Source organism: Phyllobates terribilis, unplaced genomic scaffold (genome assembly GCF_046119375.1).
Source record: "Phyllobates terribilis strain yellow unplaced genomic scaffold, ASM4611937v1 Scaffold_4__5_contigs__length_816908805, whole genome shotgun sequence".
Taxonomy (NCBI): domain Eukaryota; kingdom Metazoa; phylum Chordata; class Amphibia; order Anura; family Dendrobatidae; genus Phyllobates; species Phyllobates terribilis.
The window spans coordinates 57,270,092-57,295,700 of NW_027362764.1; the positions used below are offsets into that span (position 1 = coordinate 57,270,092).

The 25,609-nt window shown below is 49.7% G+C and overlaps 2 protein-coding genes across 3 annotated transcripts in view; one reads left to right on the top strand and one right to left on the bottom strand.

The window, feature by feature from the left end:
• Positions 1–18,742, bottom strand: part of ANKIB1 (ankyrin repeat and IBR domain containing 1) — an 84,432-nt gene extending 65,690 nt beyond the window's left edge. The window contains exons 1-2 of the mRNA XM_073677379.1: positions 18,423–18,742; positions 1,975–2,238 (exon numbers count right to left, since the gene is read on the bottom strand). Of these exons, the coding sequence (XP_073533480.1) occupies positions 1,975–2,162 (188 nt within the window). The 5' untranslated portion in view covers positions 2,163–2,238; positions 18,423–18,742. The remainder of the gene's footprint in view (positions 1–1,974; positions 2,239–18,422) is intronic.
• Positions 18,743–18,948: 206 nt separating this feature from the next.
• KRIT1 (KRIT1 ankyrin repeat containing) overlaps positions 18,949–25,609 on the top strand; it is a 35,067-nt gene continuing 28,406 nt past the window's right edge. For both annotated transcript variants that reach the window (XM_073677382.1, XM_073677381.1), the window contains exon 1: positions 18,949–19,069. The gene's annotated coding sequence lies outside the window, so the exon portion shown is untranslated. The remainder of the gene's footprint in view (positions 19,070–25,609) is intronic.

The following is a 25,609-nucleotide window of genomic DNA, read 5'->3' on the forward strand; positions in this document are numbered from 1 at the left end:
TTTTTAGAAATTGTCAAAGAATATAAAAAGATTATGTTAGATTTTTATAGCTTCAGCCATCAGATCTACTTATAGAGGAGGTTTACGAAGAAAGTGACGGAAACAAACCGGATCTTCCTACCTTTGTTTGTGCATCAATAAACAGGTGACCGGCCCTTCTGTAGACCTCTATGGAAGATCATAAAGCCCGCGAAAACAATGAGGTGGTGTAAACGTCACGAATACGCTGCAGCTTCAGCGTCTCCCACGTCACGAATACGCTGCAGCTTCAGCGTCTCCCACGTCACGAATAAGCTGCAGCTTCAGCGTCTCCCACGTCACGAATAAGCTGCAGCTTCAGCGTCTCCTACGTCACGAATACGCTGCAGCTTCAGCGTCTCCCACGTCACGAATACGCTGCAGCTTCAGCGTCTCTCACGTCACGAATAAGCTTCAGCTTCAGCGTCTCCTACGTCACGAATAAGCTGCAGCTTCAGCGTCTCCTACGTCACGAATAAGCTGCAGCTTCAGCGTCTCCCACGTGACGAATACGCTGCAGCTTCAGCGTCTCCCACGTGACGAATACGCTGCAGCTTCAGCGTCTCCTGCGTCACGAATACGCTGCAGCTTCAGCGTCTCCTACGTCACGAATACGCTGCAGCTTCAGCGTCTCCTACGTCACGAATACGCTGCAGCTTCAGCGTCTCCTACGTCACGAATACGCTGCAGCTTCAGCGTCTACTACATGATGAATATGCTGCAGCTTCAGCGTCTCCTATGTGATGTATATCCTGCTGCAGCTTCAGCGTCTCCTATGTGATGTATATCCTGCTGCAGCGTCTCCTATGTGATGTATATCCTGCTGGAGCTTCAGCGTCTCCTATGTGATGTATATCCTGCTGCAGCTTCAGCGTCTCCTATGTGATGTATATCCTGCTGCAGCTTCAGCGTCTCCTATGTGATGTATATCCTGCTGCAGCTTCAGCGTCTCCTATGTGATGTATATGATTCAGCCCCAGCGTCTCCTACATGATGTATATACACGAGCCCCAGTGTATCCTATGTGATGTATATACATCAGTCTCAGTGTCTCCTATGTGATGTATATACACCAGCCCCACTGTATTTTAAGTGATGTATATAGAGCAGTCTCGGTGTCTCCTATATGATGTATACAGCAGATCTTCCACTGCTTGAGCTCTATAAGAGTTACATGAGCAGTGATTTTCCCCTGTGAGGAGACGTGCAGTGCAATATACATCGGTGTTCATAACAGCCGCTGCGAGTAGCCACATCATACATCTCACCAAAGTGGTGAGTTCAATGTTTGGCCAAACATAGCAGGATACATTTCAAAATGATAATTTTATACGGCCACCAATTATATTAAAAATATTCAGATGGCCTCTCGCAGAAAAAAGGATCCTTACTCCTGGCACTAAGGCTATGTGCACACGTTGAGTAAAATTTCTGCATCTCTTGGCAGGAAAAAAACAGCTGCAAAAACAAGCGTGTTTTTTTGGTGCATTTTTGCCCTATTTGAGTGAAGTCAATGGTGAAAAACACACAGACAATTGACACGCTGCAGATTATTTTTTGCACCAAATCTGCGAGTCAAAAATAATGACACTTTAGGGTTCTCATTCATTTCGCTGGCATCAGGATTGCTTCAGGTTCCGCTAGCAAATCTGCCTGGCAAAAATGTACCAAATCTGCAATGTGTGCACAGAGCCTAAAAGAAAAAAAATCTTGTCCGGCTGAAGCCACCACTAGAGGGAGCACACAATAGGTAGTAAGTTTTCAAGTTCCCTCTAGTGGTGGGGGCCAGATTGACTTAACGTTTGTATAGGTATATAGTGAACTTTTGTAGACACATAGATATGCATGGGAGCTGCATACACAAAAATAGCATGAGATTTTACATTATTTTATTTTTTTTTTAACTTTAGAAGCATTAACAAGGTGTAAAGGGGCAGTAGCCCTGCAAACACTGACCTCATGAGGCGGCTCATCCCATAACGTGCGGCATAATGAAGCGGCGTATTGTGCTGGTAGGGTTCCCCATAGGAGGTATTGGGATCCAGGGAATCTTTCAGCTGTGGGTTACTCTCATAGATTTGATAGGCCAAGTTCTCGTCTCCGTTGATCAACGCTTTGCGGAACTTGGTAGTGGCGTTTCCCATTGTGGGGTGGAGACTGGCGCTTCTCTACCCAACTTTTCAGCTTCTTGCCCCCTCGATCCAGCGCATAGTGCCTGCCCTGGAAAACAGCAAAAAGTTACTAAACTACAACATCAATAAGAAAAATGAAAAAAAAAACAACACAAATCCGTCCCGGAGTTCACACAAGCAGCTTTATGAAACGTTAACCAACTTCTCAAGTGTAAAATCTCTGCCCGGCCTCACGGGGCCGAGGGGCCGTTACGTCAGACAACAATTTAGACGTGAGGTTCACGGAGGGTGGATCAAAGCCATGAAATCATCAGATCTGCTGACTCTTATTTCTGGAGACTTTACATATAAACTGCATTTAGGCTGCAAAAAAAATTATTTTGAAAAAAAAAAAAAAAATTACTTTGACTCCCACCCCAGCCGTCCCCTGTAATGTAAACGTCACGGATGTAGACAGTTCAGGTCATCAGCTTCGAGGACTGTCTGAGATTTTTTTTTTTTCCTATGTCTGGAAATCTTTATTTTTATCAATTCCCACATACTCCGGCTCGTGAGCCTCGCAGAGGAGCGCGTCAAGGTCCGGCTCCCTTCATTCAGCCTTGATCACGGATGATTTATAACGGATAAATGGGCCGAGAGATCACCGGGACCGCAGAAAAACAGCAAATAAAACAGCAGCATCCATAATAAAAGGGCTAAACGACTATGGAGAAAGGAGCAAAATGCTTAGGGTTATTGGAGCAATGATTAAACTAAAATAGCAGCCTATGTGGGCCCAAAAAAAATCATCACGCACACGTCCGAAGGAAAGGGGGCAGTTAGATTTTCTTTTGTTTTTTAGAGGTAATGATATCAGAGCATCTTAAAAGGGGATCTGCAATAATCTACACACCCTAGAGAGGCAAGAGTATTGGCACGTGCGTTAATCATTTAATTTGGGTTTCTAATTCAGCCCTGTTGCACCCCCAGATGTATTGTATCCGGCCCCGTTGTCCCAACCCCGATGTATTGCATCCGGCCCCGGTCTATTACATCCGGCCCCGTTGTCCCCCCCCAAGGTGTATTGCATCCGGCCCCGTTGTCCCCCCCCCCGGTCTATTACATCCGGCCCCGTTGTCCCCCCCCTTGGTGTATTACATCCAGCCCCGTTGTCCCCCTTGGTGCATTACATCCAGCCCCGTTGTCCCCCTTGGTGCATTACATCCAGCCCCGTTGTCCCCCTTGGCGCATTACATCCGGCCCCGTTGTCCCCCTTGGCGCATTACATCCGGCCCCGTTGTCCCCCTTGGTGTATTACATCCGGCCCCGTTGTCCCCCTTGGTGCATTACATCCGGCCCCGTTGTCCCCCTTGGCGCATTACATCCGGCCCCGTTGTATTACATTTGGCCCCATTGTCACGCTTGGTGTATTGCATCCGGCCCTGTAGTCCCCACCAGCCGGTGTATTACACCCAGCCCTGTTGTCACCCCTTTCTCCTTCCCCAATGTATTACATCCGGCCACAGAGTGGAAACACTAACGTTACAGAGCGGGGGGCCAAGTGCTGAGGAGTACAGGGCACAAAAGTCACCACCGCTCTGCTCACCCCATAACTGCAGAGTCCAGACCTCCTCTGGTATAACATCAGCACAAGCACTGTGCCCCCACCAGGAGCTTAATGGCCAAACAGCAGCTGTACATCACCAAGCACAATATCGGGCGACGGATGGAGTGGTGTAAAGCCGCCACCACTGGACTCTGGAGGTGACGGATCGCACTTCTCTATCTGCATCTGATGGAGGAGTCTGGGTTTGGTGATTCTACGAGAAAGTCTTTAATAAATGGTAAGCCATCACAAGACAGCAGATTTCTTTATGTGATTTAATGGGGCCCCTCAGTTATAGTCACGGAGAGCATTTTAGCACCCTGGATGCAGCTATTAGAAGCACAGCTGCTGGATATTACCTCTGATAGCCATTATTCCCCTAGTATAGGAGTCGTGAGTCAGCGTTACTGCATTTATCCTCTCCCCATCCAGCTAATGAAGTCCAGGTAATGACAGCCACCGCCCGAGCAGCTCCAGCTCGGCTGCAGACCTCATGGCGTTGTGCCCCGGCGGCTCCTCTCCGCACCGCAGTGAATCTGCTCCTCTGCCGATTCCAAATCAATAACACATTAGACCTCCGGTATCATAAAAGTCTCGTCAGCCGGAGCAGCTGGGAAAAGGCCACATTATATTTTGTGACAAAATCCATTTGTACCTTTGGTTTTGGTTCTTATCTGCCTCAAAGTTCCCAGCGGAGGGAAAAAGTGACCAATTTCTGTGCAGCTTCTCCGGGGGAGAAAATACCCTACAAAAGGAAAGTAGCGGTTTACTGTGTCCGGTACCAGGGAAAAGCTGCCATGTCTGGTGCGGATGAAAGTCATCTGGAGGGGCCAATTTGTGGTAATGCCCAAAAGGGAGCTCAGGCGGTTCCGGATGTGGCGCAGTCTCCAGACCCACCATCAAGGATGTCATAAAATTGCCTTTACCCGCACACGTAAGGCAGAATCCCTATTTCTTCTCCCGACATCAAATCGGTCAAGGATTAGTCAGGAGACCCCAGTACACATTAGAGGGTCAGCCGATCCCGTGAAAGATTAGCGGCTTTGGACGACTTTTATCCGATAAGTATTGGGGCCTAAGAGGATGAAGTGGTTAGATCTGCGGCTCACCGATGAGAGAGGCCCAGGCGTTCACCGCAGGAAATAAGAAAAGATCTCCAGATCCAAAAGGTCTCTCGACTTTTCTGGACCTCTCATCGGTAACGTTTGCACGAAAGTCAAAGAACGAAACCGGTTCACAAAAGTGTAGCAGCGCCAAAAGTGGTATCATATTCGGCTTTATTTTGGAGGATTGTTATCAAAATTAATGATCTTCAAAATAGAAAAAAAAAAAATAATAAAAAATATATATATATATATTTTTTGTTCGACTATTTATACAGCTCGGGAAGGATCCGGCACTTCTTCAGCAGGACATTTGCATATATTGGTTCATTAAGCGCACAGCGTGGCACATCTTCCAGGAGCAGTTTAGTCTTTCTTTTAATTGCTGTAATTCTCACCCTGAAAGCAGCGGGATTGGCATGATGTGCCATGTACAAGAAATATGGAATACGAAAGCCGCAAGAGGAAGGAGAAACAGGGCCCTTTATATAGTCTGCCAGCTCATCGCCCTGGCTGCAAATCAGGCAGATGTCCATTGGCGCCAGATCATGGCGCACACTGTCTGAAAGCCACAAAACGGAAGACACGGCTGTTCTTCTGGACAATAATCGGATCCCCATTAGACACACCAATATCTAGGAACCTTCCTCTTTAAAGATGACCCATCACTTGCAATAAATATGTGATTTTTTGTATGCGCTGTAAATGCCACTGTTCTCCTGAATCCGGCGATGTTTTTCTTTTGTTCCTGCGCCTCTCCGTTCCGGAGATATGGCCCCTTCTTTCCTGTATATAAATATGATCTTATCAGCCAAGTGGGTGTGATCATCAATTCTTCTGTGGGCATGTTCTTTAGAACCACTCCTACTTGGCTGAAAAGAATAGAAATGTATACAGGAAAGAAGGGGCCATATCTCAGGAACGGAGAGACGCAGGAACAAAAGAAAAACGTTGCCGGATTCAGGAGAACAGCAGCATTTATACCGGGTAATAAAATTATACATTTTTACAAGTGACGGGTCTTCTTTAAGGATCACAACTCTCCTTGGTCAGTCTCTTCGGCTCTGTTTACACTGTATTTGGGGCATAAATACATGACAAGAGGAAAAAGAGCACTTTGTTAAAGTAGAGACCCCTGATTCATCAAGACTAGCAGTATGTACGTCAGTCTTGATGAAGGGTTGTGCTGGAGTAAAGATGCGCCAAATTTATTAAAAACAAGAAATGTACTCCAGCAATTTTGTTTAATGGGGTGGGTCATAATAAGCTACTGATACTACTATATAGGATCCTGCCATTATTTATGCACCCCCTCCCCTCTTTTTCAGCCAGTTCTGACTGTTGATCTCATATTAGAAACGCGACGGCCAAGTGCAGTCACAAGAGCGAGGAGGCATCTGTGAATCGCCTCCATAGAAGTGCATTGCTGAGCATTTCATTTAGAGCGGTGATTTGTGTCGCCGCAGTTTACAGGTTCTGGGAATCGTGCCCTAATACCCGAGCATCCTATTAAACCGGCTCGAGTCCTTGACAAGGTGCCTTTAATCTGAGTGAATGTTAACCACCTAAGTGCAGGATGAGCAGCTCCCACTGAGAACCCGGCCCGATCCACTGCAGGCGCCGGAGCTGCGGCTGCTCCCCGCTCTGATCCTCACTATACCGAGATTTCCTACAAGGAAGTTATACTGGAATAAGACTCCTCGAAGGCCCGAAGTCTGAGGCTGCACTACAGAGACCAGGATGATATGAGGTCCATGCTGCAAAAAAAAAAGACCTAAAGCCAGATTTATAATTTGCAGCTTTCTCCAAGTCACTTTTTTTTTTTTATCTTGGGGTAAAAGTTTTTTGTGCCAAATTCATCAAAATGGTTCATGAGTTTTGTAGTGTCAAAAAAATGGCCTCCCACTCATGTCTAACTATTTTTATGATTTTTTAGAGCATAAAAAAAGTTGCATATATTTTAAATTGTTGCAAAAATTGCTAAAAAAAAAAATCCTGGTGTACATAAAATTACTCCAGAATGGGAATGAGAACATTTGCATCAAATTTTGTGACTTTTTCAAAAAGTTGGAAATGTTGAATCAGACGCAGACATCCGAAAACATTAACCGCGCTTACTAAAAAAACAAAACACAACCCGTAAAACTTGAAGAAGGAGGTCTGTATTTCACGACGCAGAGATTTGATCTTCCAATATTCTTCTCAGCCTACAAGCCTGCGTGATTACATTCCTCCCCCCTCGGATCCTCTTTCCTTTTCACCGCTCTCTGTGCTTCCTGGTTCTTTGATCGACACAACAGATCTTCATGCTCAGCTAATCACCAGATGAGTCGGCACACCACTGCTGCCAGTGATTGGTCCAGTGGGCATTTAGTGTGCATCTAGAATGGGAAAAGGAAGCATAAACAAGCAAGAACTGGGTGAATGAATAGGAGCTATGGTGGGGAGAGGGGAGGGTAAGATGAGGGTGAGGATCATTTTTAACCAGTCAGACTTTCAAAGTATCATTTTACTCGGCTTGAAAGCCCCTTTAAGACGACGCGTTTGCAGTCAAGGAGGTTGAGTCGCTTTGGAGACAAATGAAAGGTGGCCACAGCCTAAACTGGATAGAAGTCAGAGCAGACAGGGTTTGGGACACTGCACCCTGTCCTCAAGATCAAACCTTTATTAAGAAAGGAGGGGGATGAGAAATTTACCCCAAGAAAAGATGTAATAATACAGACAAGTAGGCTGAGGAGAAGGGAGGGAGATTCAGAAAAGGGGGCTGGCCTAATTAATTAAATTATTAGTCAGCGGCCCCCTTGCCACTGCCATCCACTTTGTGGACCCAGTTTGTTAAAATAAAAAAAGCCATATCTCAGGAACAGAGAGGCACAAGAACAAAAGAAGAACATCGCTGGATTCAGGAGAACAGCGGCTTTTACACCATGTTAAAAAAAAAAAAAAAATTTAAGTGACGGGTCCTCTTTAAGAGAGTGACAGTCTGCCCAGTTGTTTGGACTGCCATCTATGCAGCGGTGCCCTACTGACCATTTAATTATAGCTCCTTTAAAAAGAACATTTGCTTGCAAGGAACATTCAGCAAAGATCCAATTGAGGTAATGGGACGAGGGAACACAATATAATTCATCCAGCCCGGTCTGACGCTGGCGCGCTGCCATGAAGCTAATGTATCTGGCAATGATGGAGAAGCCTTTAACTTTTCTCAGACTTGTGGAGTTCTGTGTTCGCAGCCAGAGAATTACACTGAATCCATCATCCTTTCTTTTCCACTTGGAAAGGGTTTTATAGATTAGAGAAATCAAAATAGATTAGACCTGAGCCATTGCTTCGTTACAGCGATTCCTCCGATTCAGACAACGGAGAGGTACAACGTTCGATAATCGAGCATCAGAATGGAACCTGTCATCCGAGAGTTAAAAATGGCTACTTTCTAATATAGTTTGCGCTTCTATTCCTCGCCAATAAAACATCTGTTTGCTGACGGTGAATGAGAACATTCTTGTTTACACCCGGGGGCTAAAAACCTGTCCAGACTTAAAGGGATATGCTCACATTAGATAGTACATTAGTAGGAAGAAGAGGACAGATGGAAAGGAGCACGAGTGCCGGATCTGACTACACAGGGATTGTTTGTAGTCTGTTACCAAGGAGACTAAAAGATACAGTACAGACCAAAAGTTTGGACACGCCTTCTCATTTAAAGATTTTTCTGTATTTTCATGACTATGAAAATTGTACATTCACACTGAAGGCATCAAAACTATGAATTAACACATGGAATTATATACTTAACAAAAAAGTGTGAAACAACTGAAAATATGTCTTATATTCTAGGTTCTTCAAAGTAGCCACCTTTTGCTTTGATGACTGCTTTGCACATTCTTGATGAGCTTCAAGAGGTAGTCACCGGAAATGGTCTTCCAACAATCTTGAAGGCGTTCCCAGAGATGTTTAGCACTTGTTGGCCCTTTTGCCTTCACTCTGCGGTCCAGCTCACCCCAAACCATCTCAATTGGGTTCAGGTCTGGTGACTGTGGAGGCCAGGTCATCTGGCGTAGCCCCCATCACTCTCCTTCTTGGTCAAATAGCCCTTACACAGCCTGGAGGTGTGTTTGGGGTCATTGTCCTGTTGAAAAATAAATGATGGTCCAACTAAACGCAAACCGGATGCAATAGCATAACGCTGCAAGATTCTGTGGTAGCCATGCTGGTTTAGTATGCCTTCAATTTTGAATAAATCCCCAACAGTGTCACCAACAAAGCACCCCCGCACCATCACACCTCCTCCTCCATGCTTCACGGTGGGAACCAGGCATGTAGAGTCCATCCGTTCACCTTTTCTGTGTTGCACAAAGACACAGTGGTTGGAACCAAAGATCTCAAATTTGGACTCATCAGACCAAAGCACAGATTTCCACTGGTCTAATGTCCATTCCTTGTGTTCTTAAGCCCAAACAAGTCTCTTCTGCTTGTTGCCTGTCCTTAGCAGTGGTTTCCTAGCAGCTATTTTACCATGAAGGCCTGCTGCACAAAGTCTCCTCTTAACAGTTGTTGTAGAGATGTGTCTGCTGCTAGAACTCTGTGTGGCATTGACCTGGTCTCTAATCTGAGCTGCTGTTAACCTGCAATTTCTGAGGCTGATGACTCGGATAAACTTATCCTCAGAAGCAGAGGTGACTCTTGGTCTTCCTTTCCTGGGGCGGTCCTCATGTGAGCAAGTTTCTTTGTAGCGCTTGATGGTTTTTGCAACTGCACTTGGGGACACATTCAAAGTTTTCCCAATTTTTCACACTGACTGACCTTAATTTCTTAAAGTAATGATGGCCACTCGTTTTTCTTTACTTAGAATTCGTATTATGGCAAGAAAAAAGCAGCTAACAGTCTATTCAGTAGGACTATCAGCTGTGTATCCACCTGACTTCTGCACAACACAACTGATGGTCCCAACCCCATTTATAAAGCATGAAATCCCACTTATTAAACCTGACAGGGCACACCTGTGAAGTGAAAACCATTTCGGGTGACTACCTCTTGAAGCTCATCAAGAGAATGCCAAGAGTGTGCAAAGCAGTCATCAAAGCAAAAGGTGGCTACTTTGAAGAACCTAGAATATAAGACATATTTTCAGTTGTTTCACACTTTTTTGTTAAGTATATAATTCCACATGTGTTAATTCATAGTTTTGATGCCTTCGGTGTGAATGTACAATTTTCATAGTCATGAAAATACAGAAAAATCTTTAAATGAGAAGGTGTGTCCAAACCTTTGGTCTGTACTGTATACAAAACTGCATAACATGCATCAGTCTGAGCGGTGGCACCAGCAGCTTTGTCCCTGCACATGCACGGCCTTCTCTCCATTGATGGGACCTGCCATAGAAGTCAATGTAGAGAGCCACAAATTTACAGCCAATTCTCCACTGACAGCAGCAGCCACAGCACCAGATAGGGTCATGGTTGGTACAGGACCCCCTATCTGGGGACTACTCTAGGTCTCTGATGGATATGCCATAAAAGTCTATGGTGAGAACATCCCTTTAAATTCTTACAATTCTATCCAGTATGGATAATCCTCGGACTTCAAAAGGAGAGATTTGTACAGACATCTTAGGGTTAAATCTACAGCATTGTCCCCTGGCAGCAGAGATCTAGAGAAGCCAGACAGAAGGGAAGCAAAGGAATGCAGAGCAGGAGACAGGACAGCAGGACGGGGCAGAGCTGTGTACACAAAACGGGTCCCAACATTACACAGCAAGAGCCTGGGAGTCTAAGCAACGACACATCCTAAATACCACCAGAGACAGAAACGTGACAAATATAACTACTTATATCCTGGGAATAACACTGTGCTAAGGGGAAATCCAGCAAAAATGTTTTTCTACTATAGATGTAGGCGAGATAAAGGCACCGGTGCAGCCTAGGATTCCCATCCGGAGTAAATCCCTGAGTACGTCATTTTTTTGCATAGTTATGAAAACTGTGGCGCTGGTTTGGCGCCGCTTATCTCATTGACATTGTGGTGACAGTCACATTTTATGATACGTAAAGCAGGCACCAAATTATTATTAGAGCATTTTTATAATGAAATTGAAAAAAAAAATAGCAAACATTACATTCTGTTAGATTCGGTCATCTATCAATGGCACCTGAACACTGACTAACTCAACCTCGAATAATATACCTGCACAATGACAAGACCAGGCCAGGCCAGGCGAGACAAGGCACTGACACAAAAGGGAGGGGATTGGATGATTCGGACGGTCTTCTACATATGGGTTAAGCAATAATCGGTAAGTATCAGATATGAGTCATTTTGTGCAATAACGGCCACTTTGACAAAAATACCGATCATAACAATCAGATTTTCCAACCTGGAAAAACCATTGTGGTGTATTATAGTCAGATCTGGTTTACTACCCAAGTTTCCCTTAAAAGGAGTTTCCCTTTAAGAAATTTTCCCTTTCTTCGAGAAAACAAAAAACTGAAGTCACCCGAGCTGCACGGTTGTGATCGATGACTTGAGAAGATTACGGGAACAAAGCGGGCATTAATAATACAAGCGGCTGCAGTGCACGTATCAGAGACCGGTCACCTTACTCTGCCGGAGAGAACCGGACCCTAGATATAAATTGCCGGCTATGGCAAACTGTGTTGTGACCAATGGAGAAAGAGCCCGGGGACCATCAATCACCGGCAGTGCGCAGTGACAAGGTCCTGATGAGTCACCCATGGCCTTCATGCACCCGGCGATGGCTTCAGACGCTTCTCCGCAGCACTTGGCACCGGGCGCGCTCTGCACCTTTTATCGGATTATAATACAACATCTTTTTTTTTTCCTCATTTCTATTGACGGGAAATGATTTGTTTTTAACCCTTCTACTACCAGCCACACTTAAAACCGCTCTAGCCCACATCTGGACAGCCTTGCCGGGGAAGGTATACGCCGTAAATACATTTTCACATTCACCTATAATGAACAAGACTGATTGTACTAATTCCCGCGCCAAATCTGATTGAACCCGAGGAGGCATTCTTCTTTATGGACCCTCCTGCCCGGCTGTGGGGCTCTGCCCGTTAATGTATACACCATATAAGAAACTCCTATAATCCAGAAAGTCTAGAAAAATCTGATAAACTGGAAAGCTTTGAAAAATTGCCTTGAGAACGAGACAGGAGCAGAGGGGCGCGGAGCAGAGGGGCGCGGAGCAGAGGGGCGCGGAGCAGAGGGGCGCGGAGCAGAGGGGCGCGGAGCAGAGGGGCGCGGAGCAGAGGGGCGCGGAGCAGAGGGGCGCGGAGCAGAGGGGCGCGGAGCAGAGGGGCGCCGAGCAGAGGGGCGCCGAGCAGAGGGGCGCCGAGCAGAGGGGCGCCGAGCAGAGGGGCGCCGAGCAGAGGGGCGCCGAGCAGAGGGGCGCCGAGCAGAGGGGCGCCGAGCAGAGGGGCGCCGAGCAGAGGGGCGCCGAGCAGAGGGGCGCCGAGCAGAGGGGCACAGAGCAGAGGGGCACAGAGCAGAGGGGCACAGAGCAGAGGGGCACAGAGCAGAGGGGCACAGAGCAGAGGGGCACAGAGCAGAGGGGCACAGAGCAGAGGGGCACAGAGCAGAGGGGCACAGAGCAGAGGGGCAAAAGCAGCCAGCGGGGCAATCAGGGAAAGATAAAGACAAGATACAGAATAGTTTTCCTCTATATTCACATACAAAACCACAATTGAAGTCTGTCATGTGGCACCTGGAATCAGCACACTGTATATCTACACCAGGGGTCGGCCATGTGTGGATTGCGATTGTCAGGTTGATCGGACAGATTCTGTATAAATCCACTTTCAGCTTTACCGCTGTGTAGTGGTGGACATATACAGCAGGGGGCCCGTGTGCAAGAACAGCATGTCAACAATTACCAGGACAGAGCTCTGAACCCAGCAGACGACTCCGGCAACATCCACTCTCTGGGCAAAGGTGGCGCGCGGCAGAAGCATTTAATTTCTTGTTGGCGCGTAGCTGCTTAGCGGCCCTCTGAATGGCGTCATATATATACAGGGTGGTCCAAAAGTAGGTGGACAGAAAGTGTAATAATGTTATGAAGGGGGAGATTTATCAAACACTAAATTGCAGCCGCCTGTCTGGATCGTCCTCCAATAAACCATGAATTAGACGTGGACGATCAGCTTTCCACCCAATAGATTTCAGGATTCGCATGATAGAAGCTCGTGAAATTCCCAATTCCAAAGAGGCTCTTCTGATGGACTTTTTTGGACTCTGAACAAATGTTTCAGCAACAAGTTGTTTATTATCTTCTGTACAGACGGTTTTGGGTCGACCAGTCTTTGGAGCATTAAGGATTGAGCCAGTGGCAGTGAATTTGTCAAGAATGCGGTAAATGGTTTGTCTCTTTGGGGCTTGAGTACAAAATGTTTACACCCAATTGGCTCTAAAGGTTTCAGCATTTTGAGATTTCCAATACTCTGTTAAAATCCATTTTCTTTGATCTGTATTTAAATTATTTGCCATTATGTGTTATCTGAATTATCTGAAAAGAAAACAGATTTGGCGGAGATCTATCTGTAAAAACTAGATCTGTGAAACTGGCTCAGTTGCCCTTAGCAACCAATCAGATTCCACCTTTCATTTTCCAAAGAGTCTGTGAGGAATGAAAAGTGGAATTTGATTGGTTGCTAAGGGCAACTGAGCCAGTTTCACTTTACACCATGTTTGATAAGGTTATGAAGGGGGAGATTTATTACACTTTCTGTCCACCTACTTTTGGACCACCCTGTATATGCAAGATACGACCAGGGCTGTGGAGTCGGTGCCCATTTTGGTGGAGTCGGTATAAAACGGATCGACTAAGATTCCTAAAATATATAATAAATTGGGAACAGTAATTCAATGCAGTGTGTGGGGAATATTTTTTTCATGAGAATTTGGGAAAGTTATGAAATGTCCTATAAATGTCCGTCCTATTCCTGATCTAAGGGTCTAGACTTTTAGCGGAGATTAATCTGTGCTACAGTAAATTTATCACTTAACCATGAGCCGTGTATGAGGGAGTCGGAGTCGTAGAGTCGGTGTCATGGGAATTGAGGAGTCGGAGGTTTGGCTTACCGACTCCACGGGATTCATTTGTAGTCTGTTACCATGGAGACACAAGAGTCTACGTTAGAGTCACACGTTTGCCAGCATCGGTGTGAGCAGATAGAGCAACGCGGGGAGCGTCTGCACTGGGCAGAGCCGGCAGCACCAACATCCGGGCCGCCCATCCTGCAGCGCCCCTTTTCAGAGCCCTGTACACACTACAACTGTGAACAGCTGGAAAAGCAAATATTTACATTCTGGGCAGTGACCTGAGTGTATAAGAAGTGACTGACACTCCAGAGAGCTACAAATGGGCTCAGAATAGTTGTCACTTCCCTTCCTCCATCCCTTTTACCAGCTCACCCCTTTATATCACAAGTCCTCATTATTTCTGGATGGACGAGAACTATGCCGGGTATCACAGCAAACACAGCGGGGGGCACTCAGCTTCACCAGGCTCCAGAACGGCAAATCTTATCAGCTGTGGCGTAATATGAGAGGATGGAAAGATCATGACTACTAGGGTGGCACAGAGCATCCTATGGAAGATTGGCACAGTGCAAGCACCCTCTCCCGGGTAAGGTTGGCACAGTGCAAGCGCCCTCTCCCGGGTAAGGTTGGCACAGTGCAAGCGCCCTCGCCCGTGGCAGGTTGGCACAGTGCACGCGCCCTCGCCCGTGGCAGGTTGGCACAGTGCACGCGCCCTCTCCCGTGGCAGGTTGGCACAGTGCACGCGCCCTCTCCCGTGGCAGGTTGGCACAGTGCACGCGCCCTCTCCCGTGGCAGGTTGGCACAGTGCACGCGCCCTCTCCCGTGGCAGGTTGGCACAGTGCACACACCCATTCCCATGGCAGGTTGGCACAGTGCACACACCCATTCCCATGGCAGGTTGGCACAGTGCACACACCCATTCCCATGGCAGGTTGGCACAGTGCACACATCCTCTCCCATGGCAGGTTGGCACAGTGCACACACCCTCTCCCATGGCAGGTTGGCACAGTGCACACACCCATTCCCATGGCAGGTTGGCACAGTGAACACACCCTTTCCCATGGCAGGTTGGCACAGTGAACATACCCTTTCCCATGGCAGGTTGGCACAGTGAACACACCCTTTCCCATGGCAGGTTGGCACAGTGAACACACCCTTTCCAATGGCAGGTTGGCACAGTGAACACACCCTTTCCCATGGCAGGTTGGCACAGTGAACACACCCTTTCCAATGGCAGGTTGGCACAGTGCACACACCATCTCCCGTGGCAGGTTGGCACAGTGAACACACCCTTTCCCATGGCAGGTTGGCATAGTGCACACACCCTTTCCCATGGCAGGTTGGCACAGTGCACACATCCTCTCCCATGGCAGGTTGGCACAGTGCACACACCCTCTCCCATGGCAGGTTGGTACAGTGCACACACCCTCTCCCATGGCAGGTTGGTACAGTGCACACACCCTCTCCCACGGCAGGTTGGCACAGTGAACACACCCTTTCCCATGGCAGGTTGGCACAGTGAACACAACCTTTCCCATGGCAGGTTGGCACAGTGAACACAACCTTTCCCATGGCAGGTTGGCACAGTGCACACACCCTTTCCCATGGCAGGTTGGCACAGTGCACACACCCTTTCCATGAGAGGTAAAGGCATGCTGGTAAAGTGTGCAGATCTGATCTTTAGATAGGTTGGCATAAATTTCCCTCAAGCTGGCACAAAATTCAGACTCTTCCTATGGTAGGTTGGCATACCGTGCTGCCCCTTACTCACCTGCCCAAACAATATAGTAAGTACCCCCTCCTCCTGGCATTCTGTACTTTTATAAATAACAGGATAACTTGTAGCACATGTGAATTATATAACCCTATGGGGGATGGCACAGTCCGCAGACCCTTGTAACATCAGGTTGGCACACTGTGCAGACCCTTCCGATTGGGGTTGGTTTCTCGGTTCTCTTTCCATAGAAAAGGGAGCAAAGTTTTTAGTTATACCCTGAGGGATGTTTGGGAAGCAGACTTGGCACAGATGGCTGGCATTGAGTGGTCCAGCAGAGCCGAGTGCCCTGGCATCATTTCATGCCTATCCATGAGATCGACAGCTTATGATGCAGGAAGAAATCCAGCAACGAGCTGCCCACATACAGCGCTGGGCCTCAGGTGCCTGCACCCTGCAGCGTCACAGTGCCACAGACGATTACTCTGGTGCCATCCAGGCGATGGGTGTGAACAAGTAACAGCACTGTGCTGGCACAGAGCGCGCCCTCCCCGAGACACAGACAGATATAAAAAGAGACCAGCAGCTGGCACAGAACATACAGACAGCAGCCTGGCACACATGGCACATCAGTGCAGAATCACCCGGCGTCTCCGCCACACACTGCAAACACCCAAGTACAAAGTGACAGATGAAACCGGTAGAAGTACGGCCATCACAGAGAGACTGGCATAATATGAAGACCCACCGGCCTACAATGGCTGCACCCTCCAGCACCAGGCGGGGAACAGCGGGCTGAAATCCTCACAAAATTACAGCGATCAAACTTGTCATCAACAGGTTAAAAGTTCACAGGCCCTCATCATGGCAGTGTAAAGGGGTAGAGCCCCCCCCCCCACACACACACACACACACACAACAGAGCGATTAATGGGCAAAGACCCCTCCTACAACACAGCAACTGGTGGGCAGAGACCCCCCCACACACAGCGACTGGTGGGCAGAGACCCCCTCACAACACAGCGACTGATGGGCAAAGACCTCCCCCCCAATACAGCGACTGATGGGCAGAGACGCCCCCCCCAACACACAACACAGTGACTGATGGGCAGAGACCCCCCCTAATACAGAGACTGATGGGCAGAGACCCCCCCCAACACAGTGACTGATTGGCAGAGACCCCCCCCAACACACAACACAGCGACTGATTGGCAGAGACCCCCCCAACACACAACACAGCGACTGATTGGCAGAGACCCCCCCCAACACACAACACAGCGACTGATGGGCAGAGACCCCCCCCCCAACAGACAACACATAGCGACTGATGGGCAGAGACCCCCCCCAACACACAACACAGAGACTGATGGGCAGAGACCCCCCCAACACACAGACTGATGGGCAGAGACCCCCCCCAACACACAACACAGAGACTGATGGGCAGAGACCCCCCCCAACACACAACACAGCGACTGATGGGTAGAGACCCCCCCCACAGCGACTGATGGCCAGAGACCCCCCCCCACAGCAACTGGTGGGCAGAGACCCCCCCACACACAGCGACTGGTGGGCAGAGACCCCCTCACAACACAGCAACTGATGGGCAGAGACCCCCCCAACACATGCGACTGATGGGCAGAGACCCCCCACCCCCAACACAGCGACTGATGGGCAAAGACCTCCCCCCCAATACAGCAACTGATGGGCAGAGACGCCCCCCCCCAACACACAACACAGTGACTGATGGGCAGAGACCACCCCTAATACAGAGACTGATGGGCAGAGACCCCCCCCAACACACAACACAGTGACTGATTGGCAGAGACCCCCCCCCAACACACAACACAGCGACTGATGGGCAGAGACCCCCCCCAACACACAACACAGCGACTGATGGGCAGAGACCCCCCCCAACACAGCGACTGATGGGCAGAGACCCCCCCCAACACAGCGACTGATGGGCAGAGACCCCCCCCAACACACAACACAGAGACTGATGGGCAGAGACCCCCCCCCAACACACAACACAGCGACTGATGGCCAGAGACCCCCCCCCCCACAGCAACTGATGGGCAGAGACCCCCCCCCACAGCAACTGATGGGCAGAGACCCCCCCCACAGCAACTGATGGGCAGAGACCCCCCCCCACAGCGACTGATGGGCAGAGACCCCCCCCCCACAGCGACTGATGGCCAGAGACCCCCCCCCACAGCAACTGATGGGCAGAGACCCCCCCCCACAACACAGCGACTGATGGCCAGAGACCCCCCCCCACAGCAACTGATGGGAAGAGACCCCCCCCCACAACACAGCGACTGATGGGCAGAGACCCCCCCCCCACAACACAGCGACTGATGGGCAGAGACCCCCCCCAACACACAACACATAGAGACTGATGGGCAGAGACCCCCCCCAACACACAACACAGCGACTGATGGCCAGAGACCCCCCCCCCCACAGCGACTGATGGCCAGAGACCCCCCCCACAGCAACTGATGGGCAGGGACCCACCCCCACAGCGACTGATGGCCAGAGACCCCCCCCCACAGCAACTGATGGCCAGAGACCCCACCCCACAACACAGCGACTGATGGCCAGAGACCCCCCCCACAGCAACTGATGGGCAGAGACCCCCCTTCCCCACAACACAGCGACTGATGGGCAGAGACCCCCCCCCCACAACACAGCGACTGATGGGCAGAGACCCCCCCCACAACAACTGATGGGCAGAGACCCCGCCGAAATGAGCAGAGACAACAAGCCCTGAGCAGTGACTCCTGTGACGATGTCACACAGAGGCCGGCACTCACTATGGTCGCAGTCCATGCAGCACGTCCGGCATCCTCTGTGTCACCGCCGTCCGGCTCTCATCCCCGGTACAGACAGGCCCCCGACACCCGGAACAACTACAGCGACCCGGAAACTCGCTCAGCCGTCGCCTCCTCCTCCTATCGCCGCCGCTGCACAGTGCTACAGCACATGGGGCCCGCACCGGAGATGCCGCCCCGGCAGCGTCCGTTCCTCAGTCACCTGTCCCCCCCACCCTCACTGACCCAGAGCCAGCCCCGGAGTACCGACATCCACCGACAGTCGCCACGCCCACACCTCTAACCCCTCCCACAACAAGTCCGACAAAACCCCGCCCATCTCGTTGAATAGCCGAACGTAAACAGAGCTCTGCCCCGCCCATCGCAACTGACTTTTTTTCGCCACGCCTCTTCCTATTCCCCGGCAAAATAACAGTGGCCACGCCTCTGAGCTGAAGGCTCCGTTTCTTATTGGTTTACCAATAGCCCCACCCCCTTCATTTTGCTACGCAGATCCGAACAGTGTTCAGGTAACCACCCCTGTAACTTGTCACCACGCCCCCTTTACCACTTAGACCACGCCCCAGGGAGGCATGCTGGCGGCTGTGGGAGAGGCTGGACGGGATACAGCAGCCGGATCCTGGGAGAAGGTGAGTGTGTGCGGCCTCCGCTCAGCGCTGACGGTAACGGACCGTACAGGAGACAGGACGCAGCGCCGCATCCTCCGCGCACTGCGGACCAGACTGCACTCACTGTTCTGCAGGGTCAGAGCCACAGTCTCCCAGCATTCCCTGCTTGTTTTGGTTATTGGCAGTCTGGGAAATGTAGTTCTTACAACAGACATTATAAGGTCAGCCCGCTGCATTATGGGAGCTCAACTAGAGAGTACTGTCTGTCTCCACAGCACAGGATAAGTATACGCATAGCAGCAGAATAGTGAGTGCAGCTCTGGAGTATAGTACAGGATTTAACTCAGGATCAGTAATGTATGTACACAGTGACTGCACCAGCAGAATAGTGAGTGCAGCTCTGGAGTATAATACAGAATGTAACTCAGGATCAGTAATGTATGTACACAGTGACTGCACCAGCAGAATAGTGAGTGCAGCTCTGGAGTATAATACAGAATGTAACTCAGGATCAGTAATGTATGTACACAGTGACTCCACCAGCAGAATAGTGAGTGCAGCTCTGGAGTACAATACAGGATGTAACTCCTGATCAGTAATGTAATGTATGTGCACAGTGACTGCACCAGCAGAATAGTGAGTGCAGCTCTGGGGTATAATACAGGATGTAACTCAGGATCAGTAATGTAATGTATGCACACAGTGACTGCACCAGCAGAATAGTGAGTCCAGCTCTGGAGTATAATACAGGATGTAACTCAGGATCAGTAATGTAATGTATGTGCACAGTGACTGCACCAGCAGAATAGTGAGTCCAGCTCTGGAGTATAATACAGGATGTAACTCAGGATCAGTACAGGATCAGTAATGTATGTGCACAGTGACTGCACCAGCAGAATAGTGAGTCCAGCTCTGGAGTATAATACAGGATGTAACTCAGGATCAGTAATGTAATGGATGTAAACAGTGACTGCAGCTCTGATCAGCTGTTGCTCACTGTGGTGATTGCGGGTGTGGTGGCTGCAGATCCTGCTGTGAGCTCCAGCTCTCCTGAGAACCAACATCTCTCCACCTGGGGATCTGCTTTCTCTCCTACCCATGAGGGGGGAGTGGGTTTTCTGGGATGAGTGATGGAGCGAAGTCCCAGGCTTCTGCTTCCCGAACCAGGCCGGCGGGGGGCGGAAGAAACCAGCAACCGGCCTGCACATCGGAGGACTTGGGGGTGAGACGCTTCACCAGGAGTCGCAGCAATGTGGCTCCTACTCCCCCTGGGTTTGTGGAGACCCAGAGAAGCCGAAAGGCTTCCAGCATAGAGGTAAAGCCTGACAGCGACGTGCATTATGGCGCTCCTTCCGGAGGAAAGCTGAGTGCTCACGGAGGTGGGGCCGACCTCACTGAGGAAGGTTGGGGGCTGCAAAGTACCCGGGAGTCTGTGTCCACCTATGCCTCCCGGGTCATGAGCCACCTCCGTGAGTATGAAGATGCGAGTAAGCTTGTCAGGAGACTTCGGGAGGAGCTGCGCTGCACAAGCGCTAAAGCTGCAGGTGCCTCCAAATCTAGGAAGACTAAACTCCAGGCGGAGGTAAAGAGGCTGACCAGTGAGATTAATGTGCTGGAACTAAGGAAAGGTGTCATCAGAGAGCAGAGTGGTCCATTCAAGGAAAAACTAATTAATGAAGACTGCTTCAGAGAAATGGCTGATAACAGAGAGCAAAGGCAGATGGGGCTGCAGCCTGAGAGCCAGGTGGATAATGAGAGTGATGATGACCAGCAAGAAGCCCCACCTGGCAGCCTGCAAAGTCACCCGCAGGCCACGTGCAGCGAGCTCCCTGCAGGACAGGCGACAATGACATCCGGTCGCAGTTCTGCCGGCTCTGGGGAGGACAGTGACAGCAGCGGCCAGGGAGGGGCGCTAATGGCGGAGATAAAGCTCCTGGAGTCCCCAGTGTGCCTCCAAAACTTACATCTTGGTGACGATCTACCAGAAGAGGCACCTGGGGGCAAGAAAAAGGCTAAGAAGATCAAGCCAAAGCTGCAGGAAGCGGTAAGATACGTATATGCCCCCTCCCTGTACCCCCTGAGTCGGCTGCAGGCTCAGCTCGCTGTATAAGCCCCGTTGCCCAGCCCAGCCCGGGTTCTGCTGTGGATCTGGTGCAAAGGCTCGGGGAGATTACACAGCATGGTAGTGAGGCGCAGAGCTCTGTCTCTGCTTGTAGTAGCGGGGACGCAGCAGGAGGTGCATCAGTCGAGAGGCTGGACAGTGAGGGCGGCCCGGCGGCGGGCATTCGGTCAGGCCACGATGCTGTAGTGCGCTCTTCTGTGGGAGGGGGGAGCAGCCCGGTGTCGGGGGCAGCTCCGGTAGACTCGGCGCCTCTGAATGCTGTTGCCGCTGATCATTTAGTTGAGAAGTGGCGGAAGTGAGAGGGGGCTGTCAGGGCTGAGCGTTCCAGTCCTCCCACCAAAGTGTTATTTTGTGTTGGCGTCGCTGGTCCGGAAGATCCTGATGATAAAGATCAGCAGCGCCTCACAGCGGCTAAAGATCAGCGGACCATTATACCGAATGCCAAACAGAAATTACCGACTGATGTGGAGGGCACACATAAGACCAGGGGTGAGGTCGCCTCCAGTTCTATGGAGGTGGCTGAGCCCCTTGTGCCTAATGATGCTGAGCTCAAAATGTCATCCACCATTGTTACTGGTCCAGCAGGAATGAATGTGGTGGTGGGTGTGAATGAGGCCAATTCATTGTCTAGTGGTGTGGTTGCTGGTTTGGTGAAGGGTGAGATGGAGGTGGGTAATTGTGATGCTGTTGGGACTGATGTAGTCACTGGTCCGGTTGCAGAAACTGCAAGATGTCAATGAATAGTAAAGTTGTTACAGGACTGGTTGACACTGCGGGGCCCCTGAAAAGATCCAGATCAGGGATCCTGGAGGTCGTCTGATCCTTCTACTCGCACCTCTTGGGGAAGAGGGATCTGGATTGGGATGAGATGTTGGCTTTTCTGGCTTAAGCCATCCTCGAACCAGGGGTAGACCCCTCTCTTGGCGTTTTGACAGAGATGATCAGGGAAGAGGAAGTTAAGTTGGCGATTGAAAGCTTAACATCTGAATTCTATAAGACCTTTTAAGGACGCCTTGGTTCCCCTCTTGACTGAGGTATTCAATGAGTGTCTTTCCTCGGGCACTCTGCCAAAGTCAATGAGGAGGTCTGCCCTGATCATCTTGTCAAAGGGTAAGTACCCATCTTGCATTGAGAATTGGCATCCCATAGCGCTTCTCAATGCAGACAGGAAGGTTTTGGCAAAGGTGCTGTTTAATTGGCTGGTGAAATTTGTACCCCGACTCCTTTCGGGAGCCCAGCATTGCTCTGTTTCGGGCCGCAGTACAAATACTGCTGTACTCTGTGTCCGAGAGGCGGTGGAGCAGGGTAGGGCTGGTCACTGGAAGGGGTACATGCTGTCACTGTACCAGGCAAAAGCATTTGATCAGGTTAATCATGAGTCCCTCTGGTCTGTCCTTCTGAGGTATATCCTGCCGGGGGAGCCCGCTGCTGTACGTGTTTGCGATTGACCCACTTCTTAGGAGCGTGGACCGTTGGCTGGGATCGGGATGGACCGGGCAGCACTGGAAGCCACTCTGAGAGTGGTGTTGTATGCCGATGACGTCACCGTTTTTGTTTCCTCTGACGGGGAGGCAAAGGATATGGATTTGGGTGTAGGTGTTAGGTTGGGTGGTGGGAAAAGGGGGGAGGTGGGTTCATCTTGTGGGGCTTTGGGACACTGGGTATTTGGGTGAAAAACTGGCACTGCCTGATCTGGCCTATGGACGTTGGACATGGACTGAGGCATGAGGCGTGAGGCGCAGGACCAGCTCTGAGGTCAGTGCCGGGGTTGGGACTGGTGGGCTTGAGTGTGGGGGGTTTTGTTTAGTCTTGTATATATTTGTATAGTTAGTATTTATTTTCTATTAATTAAAAAAAAAAAGTTTGTATATATTTGTTAGCTATTGTTTGTTTATTTTATTTATTGTTTGTGGTTATTATTTTCTTTGGTAACCGGACCAGAAGTCTGTAATATGAGTATTTATTATTGTGTGTATATGTATAATATGTGTGTGAGGGGAGAGGGAGCGGCTGGACAAAAGATTAAAGAAAACCAAAAACATATCCCCCGAGTCCACGTCTAGTAGTTCTGAGGATGGCGGAGATTCGGACACTTCCACCTCTTCCTCCTCCTCTTCCTCGTCTACAGATAGAGGAGGTCGGAGCTGTTTTCCCATTGAGGAAACGGCCTCATCAAGGCAGTCAGGTCTACCATGGGATTAACAGAGAAGACAGGAGAAGGAAGACCAAGGGATTCCTATTTAACAAGCCCTCTAGTGATAACAGAAAGCCCCCCCCCAATGAAGATTTGCCCCGGGTGGGGGGAAGGCTATCAAGTTTTCTCCCGGCCTGGGAGCTAATATCCAACAGCTCATGGATTCTGAGCCTAATACAATCGGGCCTGAGACTCCAGTTCCTCAAAATCCGGGGACTGGTAGGGAAGGCAGTCCTCCAGGAGGTCCCGGGGGGGAGGCATGGGCTTCTATTCTCCTCTATTCCTGAGAAAAAAAACAGATGGGACATACAGGACAATTGTGAATTTGAAAAAGCTGAACAAGCTGTTGAAGGTGGAAGCCTTCAACATGGAAACAATAAAATCTTCAATAAAAATGCTGTTTCCCGGTTGTTTCATGGCCATCCTGGACTTAAAAGACGCTTATTATCACGTCCCAATACACAGACTACCAGAAGTTCCTCAGGGTAGCTGTTCCTATAGGTGGAGTGGTCAAGCACTACCAATATACAGCCCTCCCATTCGGCATCACCGCAGCCACAAGGGTCTTCACCAAAGTGGTTGCAGAGGTGATGGCTCATCTAAGGGAGCAGAACACCCTGGTCGTCCCATACCTAGACGTCTTCCTGATAATAGGCAGCTCCTTCCTAGACTGCAAATCCCATCTGAAGAAGGCCATGGATTCCTTGACTCGCTTAGGGTGGCTTTTGAATCTGGAAAAGTCCAAGACAGATCCGTGCCAGATACAGGAGAACCTAGGCGTCATACTGGATTCAAAAATTCAGGAGTGTCGTCTCCCCTCAGGGAAGATTAAAAAAATCTTAAACCGGATATCACGGGCAAAATCCCACCCGTCTATGTCCCTTCGGAAGGCCATGTCCCTGCTAGGTTCCCTGACGGCGTGCTTCCCGGCCGTTCAATGGGCTCAAATACATACCAGGACCCTTCAGTGGGAAATCCTAGAGGCAGAAAAAGCACTAAAAGGGCGTTTAGAAGGGCTGTTAACGCTATCTGCAGAAACCACACTTTCCCTAGAGTGGTGGGGGAACATACACAATCTTGCCCGGGGGATTCCTTGGACAATCCCGACACCGCAAGTCCTGACCACAGATGCAAGCCCCGGGGGCTAGGGGGCCCACCTCAACAACGTGGTAGCTCAGGGGGTCTGGACAGAACGTCTAAAACTATTGTCCTCAAACATGAAGGAGCTCCTAGCAGTAGAGCGGGCACTCCGGGAGTTCATGCGCACACTACAAGGACATCACGTGAGGGTCTTCTCAGACCACCGAGTAGTAGTGGCATACCTGAACCACCAGGGGGTACACTGTCCCATTCCCTAATGCAGACGACAGAGGTCATCTTTCGCTTAGCCGAGGAGAACTTGCAATCCCTATCCGCTCTACACATATAAGGGGTAGAAAATCGTACCGCAGACTTTGAGTCGGACTCAGTTGAAGCAGGGCGAGTGGGAATTAAGTCAGGCAGTTTTTCGGCAGATTGTACAAAGGTGGGGCCGGCCCTCCATAGATCTGTTTGCCAACAATCAGAACAAAAAAAATGCTCTTTTTGCTCCCTAAATCCCAAAGGGAACCCGGTAGCCGTGGATGCCTTCATGATCCCATGGAATTACCCTCTAGCTTACGCTTTTCCTCCGACCGCTCTGATTCCAGCTGTTCTGAGGAAAATCAGAGAAGAGGAAGCGAGGGTAATCCTGATAGCCCCCTTTTGGCCAAAGAGAGCATGGTTTTCATGGCTGAGGAGGTTGTCAATCTCCGATCCATGGGTGCTTCCGGACCTTCTTTCTCAGGGTCCGGTCCTCCATCCTCAGGTGTCAAGCTTACACTTGACAGCCTGGAATTTGAGAGAGCTATTCTGAAAGACAAAGATTTCTCCCCAAACTTGATCACCACACTACTTCAAAGTAGAAAACCAGTCACCACCAAACTGTACGGGAAAACCTGGAAGAAATTCCTTTCAGTCTCAGGTTCCAGGTTGGTTGGGGAGGTTCCATTGACAGCCATCCTGGAATTTTTACAGGGGGGGTTGGAGCAGGGCCTGGCCACAAGTACCTTTAAAAGTTCAAGTTGCGGCCCTGGGAGCGCTCTATAATTTTGACCTAGCCAGGGATAGATGGGTATCTAGGTTTATTAAGGCATCAGCTAGATCCTGTCCTATCCCATCCCGAAATACTACACCCTGGGATTTAAACTTGGTCCTTTCAGCTCTA